The 20,258-nt window shown below is 37.8% G+C and overlaps 5 protein-coding genes across 5 annotated transcripts; 3 read left to right on the top strand and 2 right to left on the bottom strand.

Annotated features, from left to right (window-relative positions):
• Positions 1-2,389: 2,389 nt before the first annotated feature.
• F5B22DRAFT_615408 (uncharacterized protein) lies at positions 2,390-4,182 on the top strand. Its single transcript, XM_047975531.1, has 5 exons — positions 2,390-2,775; positions 2,848-3,312; positions 3,435-3,482; positions 3,547-3,947; positions 4,038-4,182. Exons 1-5 carry the CDS (start codon positions 2,457-2,459, stop codon positions 4,053-4,055), a joined length of 1,251 nt encoding a protein of 416 aa, XP_047828859.1. The 5' UTR covers positions 2,390-2,456; the 3' UTR covers positions 4,056-4,182.
• On the bottom strand, positions 4,183-6,700 carry F5B22DRAFT_615402 (general substrate transporter). Its single transcript, XM_047975530.1, has 8 exons — positions 6,340-6,700; positions 6,256-6,278; positions 5,819-6,124; positions 5,690-5,736; positions 5,460-5,633; positions 4,841-5,402; positions 4,630-4,776; positions 4,183-4,569 (listed from the first exon to the last, which is right to left on the bottom strand). Exons 1-8 carry the CDS (start codon positions 6,405-6,407, stop codon positions 4,346-4,348), a joined length of 1,551 nt encoding a protein of 516 aa, XP_047828858.1. The 5' UTR covers positions 6,408-6,700; the 3' UTR covers positions 4,183-4,345.
• Positions 6,701-7,304: 604 nt separating this feature from the next.
• F5B22DRAFT_307979 (uncharacterized protein) lies at positions 7,305-8,671 on the top strand. The gene is made up of 2 exons (XM_047970598.1): positions 7,305-7,690; positions 7,742-8,671. The coding sequence occupies exons 1-2, from the start codon at positions 7,547-7,549 to the stop codon at positions 8,024-8,026; spliced, it is 429 nt and encodes a 142-aa protein (XP_047828857.1). The 5' UTR covers positions 7,305-7,546; the 3' UTR covers positions 8,027-8,671.
• Positions 8,672-9,141: 470 nt separating this feature from the next.
• On the bottom strand, positions 9,142-10,480 carry F5B22DRAFT_648674 (metacaspase-1; the record flags this gene model as incomplete). Its single annotated transcript, XM_047979052.1, has 2 exons — positions 9,142-9,167; positions 9,220-10,480. 2 exons carry the CDS (start codon positions 10,478-10,480, stop codon positions 9,142-9,144), a joined length of 1,287 nt encoding a protein of 428 aa, XP_047828856.1.
• A 1,611-nt stretch (positions 10,481-12,091) lies between these two features.
• F5B22DRAFT_637813 (uncharacterized protein) lies at positions 12,092-13,380 on the top strand (the record flags this gene model as incomplete). Its single annotated transcript, XM_047977493.1, has 3 exons — positions 12,092-12,182; positions 12,239-13,039; positions 13,076-13,380. The coding sequence occupies 3 exons, from the start codon at positions 12,092-12,094 to the stop codon at positions 13,378-13,380; spliced, it is 1,197 nt and encodes a 398-aa protein (XP_047828855.1).
• Between the last annotated feature and the right edge of the window lie 6,878 nt (positions 13,381-20,258).

The following is a 20,258-nucleotide window of genomic DNA, read 5'->3' as shown; positions in this document are numbered from 1 at the left end:
AAAAGGTTAATATTAATTATTATAATATTATTAACTTTTAAATAATTAATTATATAAAATTTAATAATTTTAATTAATAAATTTTATTAAATAAAACTTTAATATTATAATAAAAAAACCTTTTTAATAATATTAATATTATTAAATATAAAATTTATAAAGGTTTAAAATTTAATTAATTATTTAATATATTAATTAATATTTTAAATAAATAAAAAAAATTAAAAGTTTTAATTTATTTTTTTTAAATTAAAATTTTATTAAAATAATATTATAAAATAATCCTAAAAATATTTTACTTTTATATTATTATTTTAATATTTAAATTAAATTTAATATTATAAATAATACCTTAATAATGCTTTTCTTTAAAAATTAAAAGCATTATAAGATTTAATATAAAAAGGTAATTCGATTAAATATAAAAAGAAGGTTAAAAGGTAAAAACTGACTACGTTGGGTATAGGGATTTATATATGCGAATTCGCATAAAAAGCGCGTGGCGGGGTGGCCCGTGACGTGGTGGCCCGGGACCCTTGCGATTTGCTTATTGCGCCAAATCCACCATCGCTATGACCGGCGGGTGAGAAAATGGACGATAAGAAATTCACAAGTATTAAACGACCGTGGTTATCAGACCCAGCCATTTAGTAATTTGTAGTAATTAGGCATCTTGTATCCGCAATAGTAGCCGAGCCAATGCGAGCGCTAATGTGACTGTAAGCTCCGTAGGAAGCAACCTCTCGAGATCACAAGAATCTACCCATGGACATTGATATATATCTATTAAATCATTTCAACTTTTTCATGTGATTTGGGTTGGAAACATACAGTGATGGATGGCGTAGCAATTGCATCTTCGTGGGGTGGCATCGACCTTTTATTCGCCTCGCCAGTCAGCATTCACACTAATTAGAAGCTATCAACTCTGCATTATGCCGGCATATGTCATGCAGCACATCCTCCAATCGAGCGTAGACGTCCTTAAAACTAGATAAGGCAAAAGACACCTTCATAAGCTCTGCTTTCACACCGTTGTGCAGCATCGAAGGATTCAGCTTGCTATTGTCAGCGGTGTTCAAGCTTCGCACATATTTAGAGACTGTCATTCAATGTATGGTCGGGATGGCACATATTTGCAGAGCAGCGTTGATGGATTCAGATCATTCCTATCATTACCGGATAATATCGCCATCTTCAGTAAACGTAGCGTCCTCGTTTTGTGAGTGTAGTAGGCGATCCAAATGTCTTCAAGTCTAGCGTTGTAGGCCATTATCGCCTTGAAGCCACTTTCTCTCGACGCAAAGAATGGTTCGCGAGTGGCCAGCTGACAATAAATAAGGGGTAATATTGCAGCCCCTATTATGTATGGCATATTCAGTTCTAGGTTGAAGAACGTGTCGGATGTCTGCCGGCGCCGTGGTGTTCGCCTAGCTTAGTCAGACCAGGGACGGTAGAGTTCCAACAACACGCGCCACCATTGCAAGGCTATATATCATTAGGCATCGCCTAATTTCAATGGTCTGAATCATGAAAGCAAGGTACCTACTGAATTGAAGCCTGGTCAGATCAGTTATACTAAGATTAGTGTGAGCTACTCATGTCTATCGATGGAGGGAGAATACGGGGAAAACAAGGCTTTTTAGCAAAAAGACTAAATAGAATTGAAAATACACTTACCAGTAGTATTTGGACGGCTATGGTTCTGTTCCCATTTTCCCTTCAAATTGCTACGCGTGCAAGTGACGTGAGAGTGCTTCCAGGTAACCCGCCTGTAACGGTGTGCACATCCACTGAAGAACCGCTGCTACCTATTTGAGCACAAGCAGTCATCTTGACTCGATCTGCTCTCACGAACATAAGACACGGAAAAGCGACCTGTGAAGCTTTGAGCCGCGCGCAAGGATGCAACTTAGCAAATTTGATCAGATCACCTCGTATCCATCCAGGCAGAAGATCTTGATGTTGAAGTTCCACGGCAGGCGATGTGGCGATGTGTCGACACTCAGTCTTCGTCTTGCACACCTCCTTCAATATACATGCTACTATGCCGTTGAATCCTCCCCCCTCTTAAACAGGGACGTCGCACACAATCTTAAGTACAGCCGAATAAAGCAGAATGTAATGCCCATTATGGAATACCAGCTCTCCTTGCTACCTATGATTCACTACCGAATTAAACAACAGGTTGCATTGAATAAGCTACTGAGGCAGCCTTCATACGGTGAACATCCTTCACCAGCTCTCCTCTTTCCTTATCAGTAGCATTCGTGAACTGTTGCGAGCGCCCCTCTCCAAACGCGGACGCCCGCCAAGGCTCTATGCAAGCTGATCACGATTCTCACTACTACCCTCCTGTAAAAGCACTTTCTATGCTACCCGAAGTATCTGGGAGGTTAGTGTTGCGGCAATGTGCCTGTTCATGAGGTTTCCTGACAAATTTCTATATCTAGGAAATGACCTCTCCATCTGCTTCCTGGCAAGGAGATAATATTCATTATGCATTCATAACCAACTGCTTAGTTCCTGATTCATCAGTTGCCGAAATGGCCCCTGCCACTAGAGACCCTGCTCCGCAAACCTCCCACTCTCACGACTCACTTAGTGGAGAGGTGATAGCTATAGTGACAGTTTTCCAAGCCTTTTCTACCTTAGCGTTAGTGCTTCGGTTATGGACCAGACTCAAGATTCAGCACCTTCGCCTTGGCGCAGATAATCTCACAATTATCGTAGCTTGGACTCTCAGCCTCGCTCTCGACGTCTTGATCGCTTTCCGTAAGTACCACGCTCAGCCCTTCTCCTAACGCCGCTGCTAGTTCGAATCAGGGCTAACTTGAACCTCGAAAGAGACGAGATATGGCCTTGGAAAGCATGTCACAGAAATCCCTCCGGACACGGACTTCATGACGTCCAATATCTTGTTCTATGCTCATCAACCCATCTACTATATCAGCGTATCGCTGACAAAAGTCTCCATTATCTTATTTTACTTCACCCTCCTCCCACAGCGATCGTACCGAAATTTCCTTAGAGGTATGATGGTCATCGTCATCCTCACAGGATTAACTTGTACCATTGCTGGCATCTTCCAATGCAACCCGATCGCAAGTGCGTGGAATGCTAACATCCACGGCACTTGCTTTAACCAGCCAGCGCTCTTCTTTGCCAATGGTGGTTTAAACATTACTCAGGATTTGGTGCTTTACGTTCTCCCAACGCGGATACTCTGGAGCATGAACCTCCCCTTGAAGCAGCGCATAGCCCTTGTTGGGATCTTTGTGGTCGGTGGTCTTACTATCATTGCGGGAATAAGTAGGTAATCAAAGCTACTTCAATACTCGTTATTTAGGAAAGCCGTCTCGACGATCCAACATGGTCACGATTCGCTAGGGGTTCGTGTTCAAAGATATAACCACTGATCACTGACGTTCTAGTACGGATACCCAGCCTGCAAGAGGCAGTGATGTCTAATGACCCAACTTGTAAGTTTCCACCCCATTCGCTTCATTACCTTCATTAGGCAAGCTGACCAAAGTCTTCTAATAGGGGATCATGTGGGCTCATCAATATGGTCCTCAATCGAGTGTAATGTAGGCATTGTGTGTGCCTGCTTAGTGCACTTAAAGCCGTTAATCACCCACCTCATCCCTACATTCTCCAGCTCTTCCCGGTCCTCAAGAGGGGGTAGATTGCTGAAGTTGAGCGACAAGCCAAACGAGGGTGGTGCAAACAGTCCTCTCCAGACAGTCGGTCGGCGTCAAGGAAGTAAGCCTGTCGGAATCTTGACCGAGATAGAGCAAGAGGAGAGCGCTGTGGATAGCCCAACGCAGTTGGTACCCGCAGGATACATGGGCGATGCCAACGTCACCGTAGAGCACCGTGAAGTGAAGGCTCAAAAGACTGACTCGAATGCAATCTACGCTACTCGGCAGTATGCTATTCATTATGTAAGTTGACTAAAGTCTTCATGAGACACATTCAATTTCTTCTCATTTGAATTATGCACAATGTTAGATGCAACACTGACGCGTCATTAGGATCACAACTGTGCCTGATAATTGCTAATGTTATATCCTGATTCTGTAGGCTGTTAGCAATTTGAGCCCCCCGTCCACTAAGGCTGTATATCAGAGAGAGTGTCATAACAAGATAATCACAATATTACAAGAGGACAATTCATTGATGTCATGATCTTGAAGGTGATAATTACACACACTCTTTTTAGTGGTCTTCACTGTTAGCTTAATACTTCTCTCATTTTAGACTAGGTGTATCTATATGCAAGGAGTGCTGCGAATATAATACCGGGAACAATTCCACGTCGTAATAGGCCTAAAATATATTCCTATACATCTTGCTTTTCGACATATTCCGTCCTTGTTCTGCCGCTCTGCGACACCTCCTTAGAAATACTCGTGGTCTGTGCCAAGTTATCTGGTTCGCCGAGATCCGGAGTCCAGTGAAGCTTGACCTTATCGCCCTCGAATAACTTATCAATCTTCTCGAGGGAAAGATTTTGGGTTTCGGGGTAAAAAAAGTATATGAGCGGTAAGAAGAACGCGTTGAAAACTAGTGGTATATGTTAGTTCGGTGATGAAAGATATCATTTGGGGATTTGCGTTAACATACCGGCAAAATAAATGTACGTGCGCCACTGAATGTTGGTGATACTAACAGGAGTTATCTCGACGACGAGGAAGGTAAAGATCCAATTTGAAGCTGTGGCAAGCGCAGCGGACTGCGTCCGAATGGCCAGAGGAGCATATTCAGCGGGTACTAAAGTTCCCTTGTCAGCTTAACTCCTAACAAGAGCGATGTCCTGCGAGAGTGAATCACTTACGTAGCCATGGAATTGCAAGTAGACCGACAGCGAAGAAAAAGTTGAACAAAAAGAGCACTACAATTGCAACGATACCCGCAGGCTTAGACCCGTTCGATACTGTGCCGGCCAAGATCGCCATGCAGGCGGCTTGGCCCGCAGCCGCAAAAAGCATGAGCTTACGGCGACCGAGTCGATCAATGATCCAGATGGGTACGAGAGACGAGAAGAAGTACGCGACGCCGTTAAAACCGGCTAGCAGGAGCGACAAATCATGTGACAGTCCGACAGATTGCTGGAAGATAACGGGGGCGTAGTAGGTGATGAGATTAATACCGGACAGTTGCTGCATGAACTGACCGCCGATTCCAAGTAGGGTTCGGTGAAAGAAGCGTTGAGGCCCGTTTGTGAAGATCGTCTTGAAGCCACCATGAGTGGCAGCTTCTCTCTCTTTCGTGATGGCATACTGGATTTCGTCGATTTCTTTATCTATAGTTGCATCATTGATATCGAGTGTTTTGGCATTAGCCTGAACCGCCCAGATGATTTGTCTTGCCTCGTCGGTTCTGTCATGAGCCAGGAGCTACGTAGTCTTAGCAATGGCTCTTCCGTTAACGTATTGTTTGTTCAAATAGTTTACCCATCGAGGCGATTCTGGGAGAATCAATACACCAACACAAGCGACAAGCGCAAACAGAATTTGCAAAGCCAGGGGAAACCGGAACTGTGCTTCATTGGTTACAAAGGATAGACCATAATCGACCCAGTACGCTGTCATGACACCGAAAATGTTGATGGCAAGCTCGACACACAGCTAGATGTTTCGTCAGTACGGTGCAATCAATGCGAGGTCGAGACAAACTTCCATACCCCTTTTCCCCGTGCATCTGCTTTCATAAGTTCGGAGTGCCACACAGCTATTCGCATTTAGCAAAAACGTTTCAACATGGGAAATTAAACAGTGAAGAAGAAGAAATGCCAGGAAACAAGGACACCTACGAATCGTACTAGTGTTCATGCCATTTCCCAGGCCAGCTACAATCCTTCCAACGATCAAGTGAGGAATGCTGTAAGCGGAGGCTTGCAAGGCACCACCGATGGCTAGGATAAGGCAGCCAATCATTATAGACCAACGACGACCAATTTTCTCGCCAAATATAAAGCAGAAGATTGCACCGAAGAAACACCCAATTTCATATATAGCAACAACTGTTCCCTGCAGACTCGAACTCCCATTGCCGCTCTCGGTGGTGTCGATTTCAGGAAATTGCTTGGTGAACGCGGCGCCAGTCAACAGACCGGACACTGTATGAAGTCAGCATTTGGAAAATGCTAAGATTATTCATTAAAGGTTGAGTCTAATTTGGTGCTTGGTGCTGATAGAGTTAAAAGTAGATATTGTAGGGAGGCGTAAAAGACGAGTTTAGGATACGTACTAACACCCTGATCATAACCGAACCTATCGGAAGTGAGATGTCAGGCATGAAATTCTTGACTTATCAAATCGCAATACCACTTACAGCAGGAATCCTGCACCAGCCGTGGACGTAATAGCCCATTGCAAGGGCTTGCCAATCAGAATTGTCATGGTATTAGGTAGGGCAATTTAACGAAGTTCGACTATCACCCTTTCCCGCGTTTGAAGCACGGAACCTGACACAAGCCTAGTAGAGGAGGATCCAGCAAGTCGGATCTAACTAAGGCAGAAGAGTGGCCTAATAAGGCTTTATATCTACATCTAGGAATGGCATTGTTTCAAGTCAGCCAAGAAAATTAAAGATTAAATTGACATTATAAAACCACTATTCCGTAGCTTGGACGTTGTGGGCATGGGCTGGCGGCAATATGCGGAGAGAATCTGGGAGAGTCCGGGGATTATGGGGCTTGGCATATGGGGAAACGTGCACTTTACAGACGTGGAGATCATACGGCAGAGAAGTTTTGGGCGCTTCGGGCTACCAGATTGGGGAGATGGGAAGTGAACTCGCCTAGTTCTGCCCCGGGTCGCGAGAATAACCCGCCGAACACGTGGAGAAACTCTCCACCGTTAACAGATGATGTACACACCACACCAAGATCACTTGGCGGGGATCATCATTGCTGGTAGCGGATCAAAGCGCTGTAACGATCACATTGTACGGATTCGATTCCCGCTAAGTTCAAAACCGCAGGATGGCCAACTACCGTGGCGGGAAAAACAATGTCCACACTTAAGACCTTTTCTTGCAGTATTTCACCGCTAAGAGCGCCGGTTCAGTGACTCTTGATTCATGACTAGGATACATTTGGATCTGATCATGAATATTGGAGTGTCAACTGCTTCCAACGTAGTATGAGCCGTTATGGAGGTCTAGCTACGCTAGGTCAAAGTGCTGCAACGTGCCCACTATTGTAACAATCATCTGCTCAGATGAGGATATGCCGCGTACATCGATATCAATAGCACATATAGCAATAGGGCGAAGGCACCTAATATGACTGGTTTTTCGCAGGATCCCTAGCCAGTGGGAATGACCCCTTAACCCCGGAAACTCCCACAGAACAAAGTAGTACGTTATCAATACGGGTGCCGGAACCGTAGGCGTAAACGCAGGAAATGTAAGTACTCCGAGTTCATCCACAGGCTACTGTGAATACCCCTTACCAAGCTGATGGGCTGCATCATCATCGTATATGCCCTTCAGATGTGACATCGCTGTTGACCATATAGGTAATGGATAACGACCGATGTGTGAAACGGGCTCTCAAAAAGGCAAAGTCTTTCAATTGGGCATCAGACTCTCGTCCCGCCCGGAAAACAACTATTCGATATCTAAAACTTATCATTCCATGCGACAAGCCTCGGCTCTTGGTCGAGACACTGTTATTGAAGTGAGTGTTATACGGGCAACTAGTTCTATATGTACTGATAAACAATCCCAGTTCTACAATATCACACATAAAATCATCAAATATTATCAGTTTGAAAGTCCAGCATTTGAAGGGGGTCAAAATGGTTCAGAACAAGGTACTAGCAACAGTGAGGAGAGAGGCATCTCTAGCCCAACACCAATGAACCAAGCATCGGTTCCCTACCAGCGACCGAAGAGCATTGGCACCTTCGCATATTCACGAGAACTAGGCATTATGACAAGGCCGAACTATACCAACCGTCTCACAACAGCGACATGCCTGAATCAACCGACTTGGGAAGTCCAGGGAGCATGAATTCCACCGAGTCAATGAGCATGCTGCGATCCGCAGCGGGACAACTCCTAGATCTAGACTGTGCGCCACCGCCGATTGATTCTGAAGGAGATCCTACAAAGTGAATACGGGATCGAAACTCGCGACGTGAGTTTTCCGTGTCAGAGGTTATTTTGAAAGACAATCACGTGAGTATAAAGCGCATGTACTGAAATATCGCTCCCGAACGAAACGCGTGGTCATCGAGGCGTATGCCGCGCAGGGCTGAGAGCGGTATGCGCATGCGGGATACTTGATAAGTACCTTCGGGTACGATGCTGGGTTGGTTGCGGAGAGGGCTAAGGGGTTTTTGACTCACTTGAAGGCTGAGGGGATTGAGGAGCTTGATGGGGAGTTCTGGGATTTGAATTTTAGGAGGCAGTAGTCTAGAAAGGGGTCGTGGTGATAGGTAATGGTAAAAAGGAAATGAGAGAGGGAAGCGGGGAGATGTGATGATAAACACTAAAATCTTATAATATTGATGTAGAGTGATGGAAAAAAGGATGGATGATCATAAATTATGCCTTTAGTTTCTGCAATTGTCAAGGTTCGAGTTTTAGAGGCATTAACTAATACTAGGCGTAAAATAGAGCCAAATAAGTGTACGGGACAAAATGTCTAGGGAAACCTGAAGTCAAGTTGTTCTAATCAAATGGGGAGAACATATTCCTGTGACATGATAAATGTGAAGTTGTTGAGTGTGAGTGTCACGTTACATCTACACGAAGTGAGCTAGTAGTAAAAGATCCCTATTAGGAATTGTGAAAGGAAAGCCCTCATAATTATGAAACAGATCACCTTATAGTAGCCTAAAATTATACTTTTCGGCTTCCTGTACTATAAATCCTTCTTCAATTCTAGAAGAGGCCAGTTGTAGCTTGTATTTCTCAAAGTCTTGTTGTTTAGGCTGTGAGGAGACGTCACGCCTACCTAATCGATTGGTCTTACATCTTCTAGAACGGTGACAACTAGTAAACATAATCCTTTTATTACGGATTTTGTTAAGCACGGTATAACATGCAACACAGCGATTGAAAGCTGCCGGACTCCAGTGACCTCGTGTCTATATGGGGCCCTGTATTTCCACTTCGATTTCCTCACATAACGAATAGCAAGTCGGTATCTAGATAACATGTTAGCAGCTAATTGACAGTTCACGACAGAATGTTCCTTACCCAGCGGATGACTGCAAGAAAGCTGCGGCTTTTGACTATATTTGGTCTCTAGCACATCTCGGATACTGTTGAGCAGCTCGACATAGCTCTGCTTGGGGTCTTGCTTCAGGGCCGTGACGAAAGCCCACGACATGGCACCAGTAGCCTGCGAGGCAATGGTGGCATCGGCACTCGTCTGGTCGTCCTTGCTGCCCGACCACATAATAACATCGGCGGGTGATGTCTTTGTCTCCACGGTCTTCTTGTAGCCCGAGTTTCCTTTAAACGCCGACTTGGCGAAACCCATGACGGCACTTGCGGCGCCGCCAGTGTCACCCGTCGCATACGACATGACTGCCGATAGTAGGCCCTTACCGGCCTCGGCCGCTAGGTTGGGTTCTTTCAGTACACCCTTGGTCGAGTAGATGTAGGGCAGGTCCAGGGCAGAGCCAGAGTGGCAGGCATCGAAGATGGCAGTTAATCTGACACCAGCGACGAGGGGCTTGACTACAACATGATGTATCTCGTCATCCACGATGTGGCCGGCTTCCTTGAAGTCGACAGGATAGATAACCTCATCGTAGCCGTCTTCCTCGTCACCATCTAAATCCTCTGTCTGGCCGCCATGTCCCGAATAGTGCAGAAAGAGGGAGTCGTTGGGCTGGGCGTCCCTGACCAGCCATGACATGGCTCGGAGAATATTAGCTTTGGTGGGTATCAACATTGGGTCGTGCTGGTCATCCGTCAGAATAATCGTGTCTTCTCTCTTGTATCCGTAGTTCTCAGCAAGAAAGCGGAAAAGGTTCTTGGTGTCGTTGATGCAGCCTGCGAGCTCCCCATCTTGACCATAGTAGTTGATGCCGATCAGCAGGGCCTTGCGCCTACCGGTACAGTTGGAGTACTGGAATGTATAACCTTCTGGGGCGCCGTGGCCGAACTGTTGGGGTGCAGACGGTGGGGGAGGCCCGGCGCGATGTTGTCCACCGTACCCTTGCACAGTCAGGTAGCCATAGGTATCCAGTCCCGGAGGAGGTGCAAAAGGAGGCGGCGGGTAGCGGTTCCGCGATTGCTGAGGAGGAGGATACTGGTTGTAGCCGTGATGTGATGGCGGTTCCCCTGGCGGTGGGTATCGGCTATAGTCTTGCTGGGGTGGTTGATAGCCTCCTGCGTAACCGCGGCCATGTCCACCTCCGTAACTTCCACCATAACCGCCTTGCTCAGGGCGACCGCCGCCATATCCTCCGCCTCCGTATCCGCCTCCATATCCACCTTCGTACGACATTGGTTATGCTAGAAGGAGATAGAAGATGATGGTGACGATGTGTCCCTGGTCAATTGTGATAGTGCCAGTCGGCAGAAGAAGTGAGCGAAGTCCGGCGGTGACGACCACAAGGACGGATAGACAGGTTATAGATCAGCGGGTTAGTGCTATGTAATCTAGCTGACGTGTGTGTCCGTTGAGGCGGTGGGATGTCGGAGGTGGAGAGGTCAGGATGTCACGAAGGGTCCCTGCCAGGTTACTCGAAGTACTAAGCACAACACTGCGTGTACTTCGTAGACTCCGTAACCGTTGACTATATGGGCACCGGATAGTGAACGCTAGAGAAGAATAGGGCAGAGCAGAGGCAGAGCTAGGATCTGGCTAGGGTAAGTAATGTATGAGGCCGGAGAGCTTGTCGTGGGTTGATTTGGGGTCGCTTCAGGCAGCGTGGATGCTCAGTGGACAGCTTGAGGCCTCCACCCCACCCGCTGCAAGTCCTTGAGGAGCGCTAATGCATCAGGTACCGCGCGCCGCGCCCCACCGCGACTTTGTCCTAGGTATCTTGTCATCTTCAAGAGTCCCCTCTTGTCTTCATGAGTTATATTTACCACTATGTAGATCTATGTATCTTAGGTACATACCTACCGTCTACAGCCCATGAGGTACATACATACATACCTACATATGTATGCAAGTATGTAGGTACCTACTGCCTAGGTAGGTAGAGGTAGGAGATAATGAGTGAGCGAGGGGCAAGCGAGACGAGGGAGGGGCAAAAGGAAGGGGTAAGGGAGGAGGGGTGAACGAGGGGTAATTGCACTGTTCTGTCTTGTGTTCACCTACTACCCCGCCATCAAGTTGGTCCAACTCCATATCCCAAACAGACACCGCTCCCTTCTTACCACAGCTTTCATGCAAATCGCATAGATGGTATACATGCTTGATCACTTAATTGTTGACTGAATACAGTCGTCTTTTGAAAGTCTCAAGCAAGAACGTCAAAGGTCTGGGTCGGGCTAGACCCTCAACCCTTCTGAGACTCCCTACTCCTCCTCGTGAATTCAGCAAGTAATAAGGGTCCGATGCTGACAGGCCCAAAGCCCCTCATGATCTTACAATCCATCTTACAGTAGTAGGTACATCTAGGTACAACCCACAACCAACAATCCACAATCCACCGTTGGTCGTACTATGTACACGTAAACGTCCCAAGCCTTGGCTGCATCAGTGCTCATCGACGGCGGCCTCTTGGGAACGACACACACACACAAACAACGCTGCAAACACGGCAAGAAATTGCCGAACAGCTTGCCCATCTGTCCAGAATCTGTTCAGAATCTGTCCTTGCCGGTTTCAGCTGTGCAACGACCCTGATAGGAGCGTCCCTGTATACGTACCTTCGTGCGTGCCTGCGTACTGCCTGTGTATCATCGCACCTCACAGAAGTCGTGCGACCCTTACGAAGTAGTAGCAGATCATTTGGAGGGAGCGGGTTCTCCCTCGCGCTAGTTAAAAGCCACCAGCATCAACACTTATCAGCACTATCAACGCCATCATCTCATCACAACCTCTCCTCGCACTTCACCCTTTCTCCCCCCAACCTAGACCACGACACGGGTCTTATATACGATTATGTCGTCTTTCTTCAATAAGCTAGCGAGCAAGCTAGACGATCTTGATCTCGGTGGCAGCAAAGACAAAGATAGGGACGAGCCCCAGCAGCGTAAGCATACATCCCATAGCTGAGCTACATGTGATGATAGACTCACATGTTGCCAGATAATCGCGATTATCCGCCTCCTTCGCAACAGTACGGTCAATACGGCCAACAGGGTGGTCCTCCACCCCAATCATACGGATATCCAGGTCAACATCAGCAGTCGTACGGCAGTCCCCCACCCCCTGAGGGATATCGCCAGCAATCTTACGGTGGCCCGCCACCTCCCGACGGATATCGTCAGGACTCATATGGTCGCCCGCCACCCCCAGAAGGATATCGTTCGGATTCCTACGGCCCTCCTTCTGGAGGATATCACCAGGACTCATACGGTCGTCCTCCTCCTCCTCCCGAGTCGTCAAGAGATTATCCCGGCCAGTACCAGCCACCGTCACAGCATTACAGCAGTCCGCCACCTCCTGGCCAAGAACCCGTGTATCATCACCCAGAAGGAAAGCCCCCTCTTCCTCCTGGATGGGTTCCCCAGTGGGACCAAAAGTATCAACGCTGGTATTACGCTGAAGAGGCTACCGGTCGTACTCAGTGGGAAGCACCCGGTGGGCGTACTCACGACACTCGTGGATATCCCGGCGAGCATGGTGACCGTGGGGCTCCTGGATACAGTGGGGGTTATGGACATGGAGCCAGTGATTACCAGGACCGTGGACACTCTGGTTACGAGCAAGGTGGCGGCTATGGTGGTGGATATGGCGGTCAGCCTGTAGAGAAGAAGAAGAAGGATAACACATTGTTGTACGCCGCCGGTGGTTTAGCCGTCGGTGCCATCGGTGGTGCTCTAATAGCAGATGCGCTAAGTATGTATCATCTCAGAAATCTATCACACGCACAACAGGAGACACCTGGTGCAAAAGTTAAGGAACTTTGCTAATCTGTCACAGATGACTCTGACGATGAACACCATGCTCCCCCCCCTCAACAATCATATGCACCTCCTGCCCCGGCGCCAGCGCCAGTCGCATATCAGGATCCTTATGCAGCCCCAGGACCTGCCTACGAGCCTGCATATAACGCGGATGGAGAATACGTGGATGCCAGCGATCGTGAGTCCGTTGCTGAAGCCCGAGAGGAATACGAGGCCGCACAGAGGGCTGCAGCCGACTCTGATGCCAGCAGTAGTGAAGAAGAGGCGCTCGAGGAAGCTCGTGAGGAGTACTACGAGGAGTACGAGGAGGCCTATGAGTAACACTAATGGCGGTCCAGTTTATTTCTGGACGAACTGAGAAGGTGGTACGTTGAGTTTAGATTAAGCAACGAGTTTTATGTGATGTACGAAGTCTCTTTTTTTTTCATCAAACAGCTGCGGCATGCAGTGGAATATGCATGGACGGCGCGATGTCGTCTCTCAGAGGTCTTGTCAGAGAAAGTTTACGATGCTAGTCTAGATTAGTATTCATCATTGAGAAACTCAACGTCAACCGCATATTGCACATGCCTAACATGTTATCCAAACTAGCTCAGATCATCTACGGGGTTAGATCATCAAGTGACCAGGGGGGGGGGGGGGCGGAAAGCGTCACGTCAATTGAGCCGAAATCCGAAATGGTGGGCGTCGCGACTAGGTTGCGCCAATCACCTAATTGCTACAGTAGGATTTCACTCAGCCCAACAGGAACCGATCCGGTTCCAGTAGTAGCTCCCGAGCATCCCCGTCTCCCACGTGGATTCATCAGGCCCCTGGGTCTGTTCCAATGCACAGGTAGGATGTCACACTTAGGTGGGCCTAGGAATATACGTGAGACTTCCCATGTCTGAACGTCGTCGCTTTGCAGTGCGAGATACGATACTCCTGGTCACTGACACGAGCTGCTTACTAACATCACAACTATATATATACTTACTGTAGCCTTATTTTCTCTATATGTATGTTGTCAGAATAGAGGATATGTTAGCAGATAACGCGACATAGGGGGTAAGCTAAGATAGCTCCAACTCCGGGGATCCACCCTATAAAATTACTAATACACGCCCTAAGGGTAAAGCAGATTTTACTTAACAACAATAAATACACTTTTGAACCTCCAATTAATTAGCTTGCCTATTCTAACAATTAAGAGTTTTATATGCTTAAAAATATAACCCTATTAACCTTTAGGACTAAATAATACAATATTAAAAAATAATATAATAATATTATTAATAGTTAAAATAATATTTGTTAAATTAAAAAACTTTAATTAATAGGAATATAATTATATAATTAAAGTAAAATTCTTAAACTTATAAAATTATTTAAATATTAATAATAGAAAAGTATAATTAAAAGAATTATAATCTTTATAATATTAAAATTATTTAATTAAACTTATAATAAATAAAGTAATAATATTAATAAACTTTATAATAAAAGGAAAGGCCTTATTTATTTTAAATTAAAATATATATATATAAATAAATAAAAAATATATAAAATATAAATAAAATGTTAAAAAAATAATTATATAAATATAAAATATTATTACTTTAAATTATAAATTTATATTTTTAAAGCTTAAGGAAGAAATTTATTAATAGTATAATAATATTTATAAAATTAATACTATTATTTAAATAAATATTAAAAGGAAAATAAAAATATAATATAAAGTAATAATATTTAAACTTTTAATTAAAGTTTTAAACCTATTTATATAAATAAATAATTAAAAAATTATTATAATTAAAAAAATTAAAAAAGGCTTTATTAAATTAAAGTCTTTAAATATATTAATTTTTAATTTAAAATATATATTTAAAAAAGTAATCCTTAATTAAATTATTAATTATTATATAATTAATTAAGCTATAATAAAAGTAAAATAATTAACTTATATTAATATAATAATAATATTAAGGTAATATACTTTAATATATTTATTATTATTTAAAAGTAATAGGATATTTAAGGATATATTCTTTATTTATAGGATTAATAAATAAGAAAAAAGTAATAAAAATAAATAACTTTAATAAAAAATAAACTATTTAAACCTATATTATTAATAAAAATAAAAATAAAGCTATATTAATAGTTAAAAAAAGGGTTTATAAAGAATTATATTAAAATAATTATAAATTAATATTTAAATATATAAAATATATTAAGGATTTTATAAATTTAAAAATTATTAATATATATTATTAAATAAAATTATTATAGGTAAGTTAAATCTTAAAGGTTAAGTATAATGTTATAAGTCTTTTTAATCTTATAATAGGTATTTAATAAAATTAAAGCTTAAAGAAGAAAAGAATCTCCTTTAAAGTATATATAAAAAGGGTATATAATATATATAAAGTATATATACTTTAAAGGCCTTAAAATATTATAATATAATAATTACTTCTTTTTCTTTAATTAGGTTATTTTTAATTTAATATATAATTAATTTATTAATTAAATATAAAATAAAAAGTTTAATTATATAAATATATAATATAAAGTATTATAATAAATATATTAATATAGTTTATTTATATAAAATATTATTATAATAAAAATATATAAGTATTAAATTTATATTTATATTATAAATTATATATATTATATATTACTTTTATAATAGAATTTATATATATATTTTTATTAATTATTTATTAACTTTATTTCTTTTTTTTTCTTTTTTTTTTAATTACTATTAATTTTAAAAATTAATTTTAATTAAAAACTATTATATTACTTTTATTTTTACCTTATTTCCCTTTCTTTTTTTATTATATTTATATTATTATTATTATTGTTTAAATTATACCTTTTAAAGATAAAAAGGGTAAAGGTAAAGCTTAAACCTTAAAAAGCAATTATATTACCTATAATAATAAAGGTAAAGCATTACTATTATTACCGCTATTTAAATATAATAAGGATATAGATAAAGAACGTATTAATAACGAAGCACCTATATTGTTACCGCCAGCATTACTAATACTACCTACTTCTTTAACACTACTAGCACCACTACTAAGCGGTAACAATAATAACGATAATTACGGAAAGGGTAGTTTAGGCCAGGACCACGGTAGATCTACTAACCCTCCGCCTAATAATTATTCGAACTATAGGGGTAACTTAAATGTTAAGGGCAAAAACCCCTATATAAAATATAAATAATCTGTAAAGATTAAAAACTAACATTATAAAAAGCATATTAACCTTATAGCTATATTATCTATATTAATATATTATAATTATATTAAATATATTAAATATATATATTAATTTAACTTTAATCTTTTATTTAAATTTAATTATTTATTTAATAAATTTAGCTCTATTAATTATTATAAATATATTAAAATATATTAAATATATAAACCTATTAATATTTTTATACTTATATTATATATAAATTATTATTTATTTAAATTTAACTTTTACCTATAATAGCTTTTAAAATTATTTATTTTATTAAATTCCTTAAATAGAATTAATAAATATTTATACCTAAAATAATTATTAATAATATTTAACGCATCTCCCACTTGACCTAGCCACCCAATTAAGCTGGCCACCCTAATAACCTATATAAAATCCTATTATTTCAATCTATAATAACTTTATGAATATTGATCGTATAAATTAATAATTAATACCTTTAAATCCGTTAGTTAAAGGGGAATCCAGCGGTATTTTTTACTATTTTTTACAAAATTTATTAAGCGAGATATTAAGGGATACGCTAAAGGAGCGCTAAGCAAGGATTAATTTAGCGCTTACTTTAGCGTATTGCTTAATAACTCCGCGAATATAAGTCGTAAAAGTTAGTAAAGGGTACCGTTAAATAGCTCTCTTTATTACGAATCTAATGGTATATTTTATTATTTTATACAACTAATATTCGTAGAGTTATTAAATTATCACGTGATTAATGCACCGACGTTATTTATATGGGCTAGGGGGGTGGCCAGGTCAATTGGGTGGCCAGGTCAAGTGGGAGATGCATTAATAATAAAGCCTAATAGTTTTTTAACTTTAAAGTTAAAGGTTTAATTTCTTTTATATTAAAATAGTTATTTTTATTTTTTTTATAATTAATTTAAGATTTTTTAAAATCCTATTAAGCTTACTTTATATTTTATATTAATAATATTAAATATAGTTTTAATTTATACCTAATTTATTATTTTTAATTTTTTTCTTTTATTTTTAACTTTATTTTTTTTTAAAATTTTTAATTACTTTTAATATTAAAATATTAAATTATAATATTTATTAATTATATTTAAAAGGCCAGCCTTTTTATTTAACCTTATAATATTAATCTTTATTATATATTATTTTATTTATTATATTTTTAACCTCTTATTCTTTTAAATTATCTTCAAGGTTTAATATAAGTAGATTATATTTATATTTAATAATTTAAAGCTTAATTAATTAAATTAAGAAAATAAAGTAAAGGTAAGTATATTATAATAAAAGATTAATATAATATACCTATACATTAACTTTATTTATAATTTTAAAAGGTTTTATATATTTAAATGCTAACTTTTTATAATAAAACCTTATATTTTTTATTAATAATATAATTAAGTCTTTAATTTTAAAGGTTATTAATTTATATTTATTATTATAATATTTTATATATTATTTTAATATAATTTACTATTATTTTATTATTTTATTTTTAATTGTTTTTAATTTATTAAATTATTCTTATATAGTTAAAATTTCCTTTAATATAAAGTTATTCTTAATAAATAATTTAAATTTAAAAATATAGCTATATAGGGCTTTAAAAGGTAACTTTTTAATTATTAAATTAATTATTAAATTTATAGCAAAAAAGGCTTATAAAAAAAGTTAAAGTTAATTAATTTATTCTTTATTAATAAAATATTATAAATAACCTTTAATACTTTAATTTATTTACTTTATTTAACTATTAGTTTTAAGGTAAAATATAATTAAAAGATATTATTTTATTTTAAAGTAATAATAAAGGTTAGATTAAAATTAGCTTATAAAAATAATACCTTTATTTAAAATTATATTTTATAAGTTATTATATAAGCATTTAATTTTATTATAAAAAAGGATAATTAATTTTATTAAAATAATAATAATATTAATTAAAAATAAGTATATAAGTTTAATAAATTTATTAGTAATAATTAATATAAAGTTAATTAGTTTTTCGTTATAAAAGGTTTTAAATAAACTTATAATAAAGTTTATAAAAAGTTCCTATATAGGTTAATTAGGAATTAATAAAGTATTTAATTTATTATATTTTTAATAATGTTTTACCTTTATTTTAAAGTAAATTATATAGGATTTTATATACTTTTAAATATTATTTTATATATTTTTTTAAAAAAACTTATAATATAAAAGTTTTAAGGTATAGGTTTAATTAAAGTAATTAATAATAGGTTAATTATAATATAATTTAATAAGTTAAAAATGGAGGAACTTTTTAAAGGAAATATAAACCTTTTCTTTATAATAAATTAAGTTTTTTTTTATTAACTATTAAGGGTTTATAGCCTTTTTAGCTTTAAATTAATATAGAATTATTTAATATTTAAAATCTTTCCGTTAAACCTTTAGGATTAAATTATTTAAATTTTTAAATAGCTTTAAGTTTTTATTTTTTTTAATACTTATAGCTATTTATATTTATTTATATATAATTACCTATATAAAAATAATTCGTTTAATAGGTATATATATAATATATAGCTTATTAATTAATATTTTAAAGTATAAATTAAAGACTTTAAATTGTTATACTATAGTAATTTTTTTTTCCAATATAGGAAGAATATTTATATTAATAGGTAAAATAGCTATAAAATTAAAGCGGTATAAAGATAAATTAGCTCTATTTTTCTTACCTACCCTATATTTAATAATAAAGTTAAAAGGAGCTAAATATATATATTAATAAGCTTACTTTCCATTTAATTTTAAGGTTTTTATAAATGCTTAAAAATTATTATAATTAATTAATACTTTAATTAATAAATAGCTTCCTTAAAGGTAATACTATTAATACTTAAAGCAATTTATTATTATAAGCATTTTTTAATTAAGAATATTATATTATATTTCTTATTTAAAAAACTTATAGGAATAAAATATAACTAATTTAAATATACTTTAATTATCTTATTAAAATAGGTTATTTATAAATGCTACTTTAAAGGAATTAGTTTTTAATAATATTTGCTTTTTAGGGTTAAAATATATAAGGAAAATAGCTTTCCTAAATATAGCTTAAAGATCTTTAAATACCTTTACTATAATTATATTTAATAAAATTTAACCCTTTTTTATTTTAAATGTACCTTTCTTTAAATAATATATTAATAGTAATGCAATTTAGGAAAACCTATTTATAAAGCAGTAATAAAAGTTATAAAACCTTAAAAATTATTATAATTCTTTATAGGAATTTAAAATAAGCTATTAATTAATTATATTAATCCTTAAAGAATCTATTTTAATATTTTAATTAAAAATAATAACGCATCTCCCACTTGACCTGGCCACCCAATTAAGCTGGCCACCCCTTTAACCTATATAAAACCCTAATGTTTTAATCTATAATAACTTAACTAATATTGGTCCTACGATTTAATAATTAATACCGTTAAATCCGCTATTTGATAAGGAATCCAGCGGTATTTTTCACTATTTTTTTAAAAATTTACTGAGCGAGATATTAAGCAATACGTTAAATGGGCGCTAGGCAAGGATTATTTTAGCGCTTACTTTCGCGTATTGCTTAATAACTCCACGAATATAAGTCATATAAATGAATAAAGGGTACCGTTAAATAGCTCTTCTTATTACGAATCTAATAGTATACTTTGTTGTTTTATACGACTAATATTCGTAGAGTTATTAAATTATCACGTGATTAGCGCACCGACGTTTCTTGTATGGGCTGGGGGGGTGGCCAGGTCAATTGGGTGGCCAGGTCAAGTAGGAGATGCGTTATATAATTTTAGCTTTTTTAATTAAATTAATTTTAATAATTGGATAATTATTTAATAATATAGTTTATTTTTATAAACTTTTATAAATTAATATAAGGTAAATATTTTAAAATAATAAGCTTTAAGTTTAAAAAA

Source organism: Xylaria bambusicola (genome assembly GCF_022495145.1).
Source record: "Xylaria bambusicola strain CBS 139988 unplaced genomic scaffold F5B22scaffold_35, whole genome shotgun sequence".
NCBI lineage: Eukaryota > Fungi > Ascomycota > Sordariomycetes > Xylariales > Xylariaceae > Xylaria > Xylaria bambusicola.
Note: the sequence above shows the minus strand (reverse complement) of the source record. Positions and strands in the feature narration are given on the sequence as shown.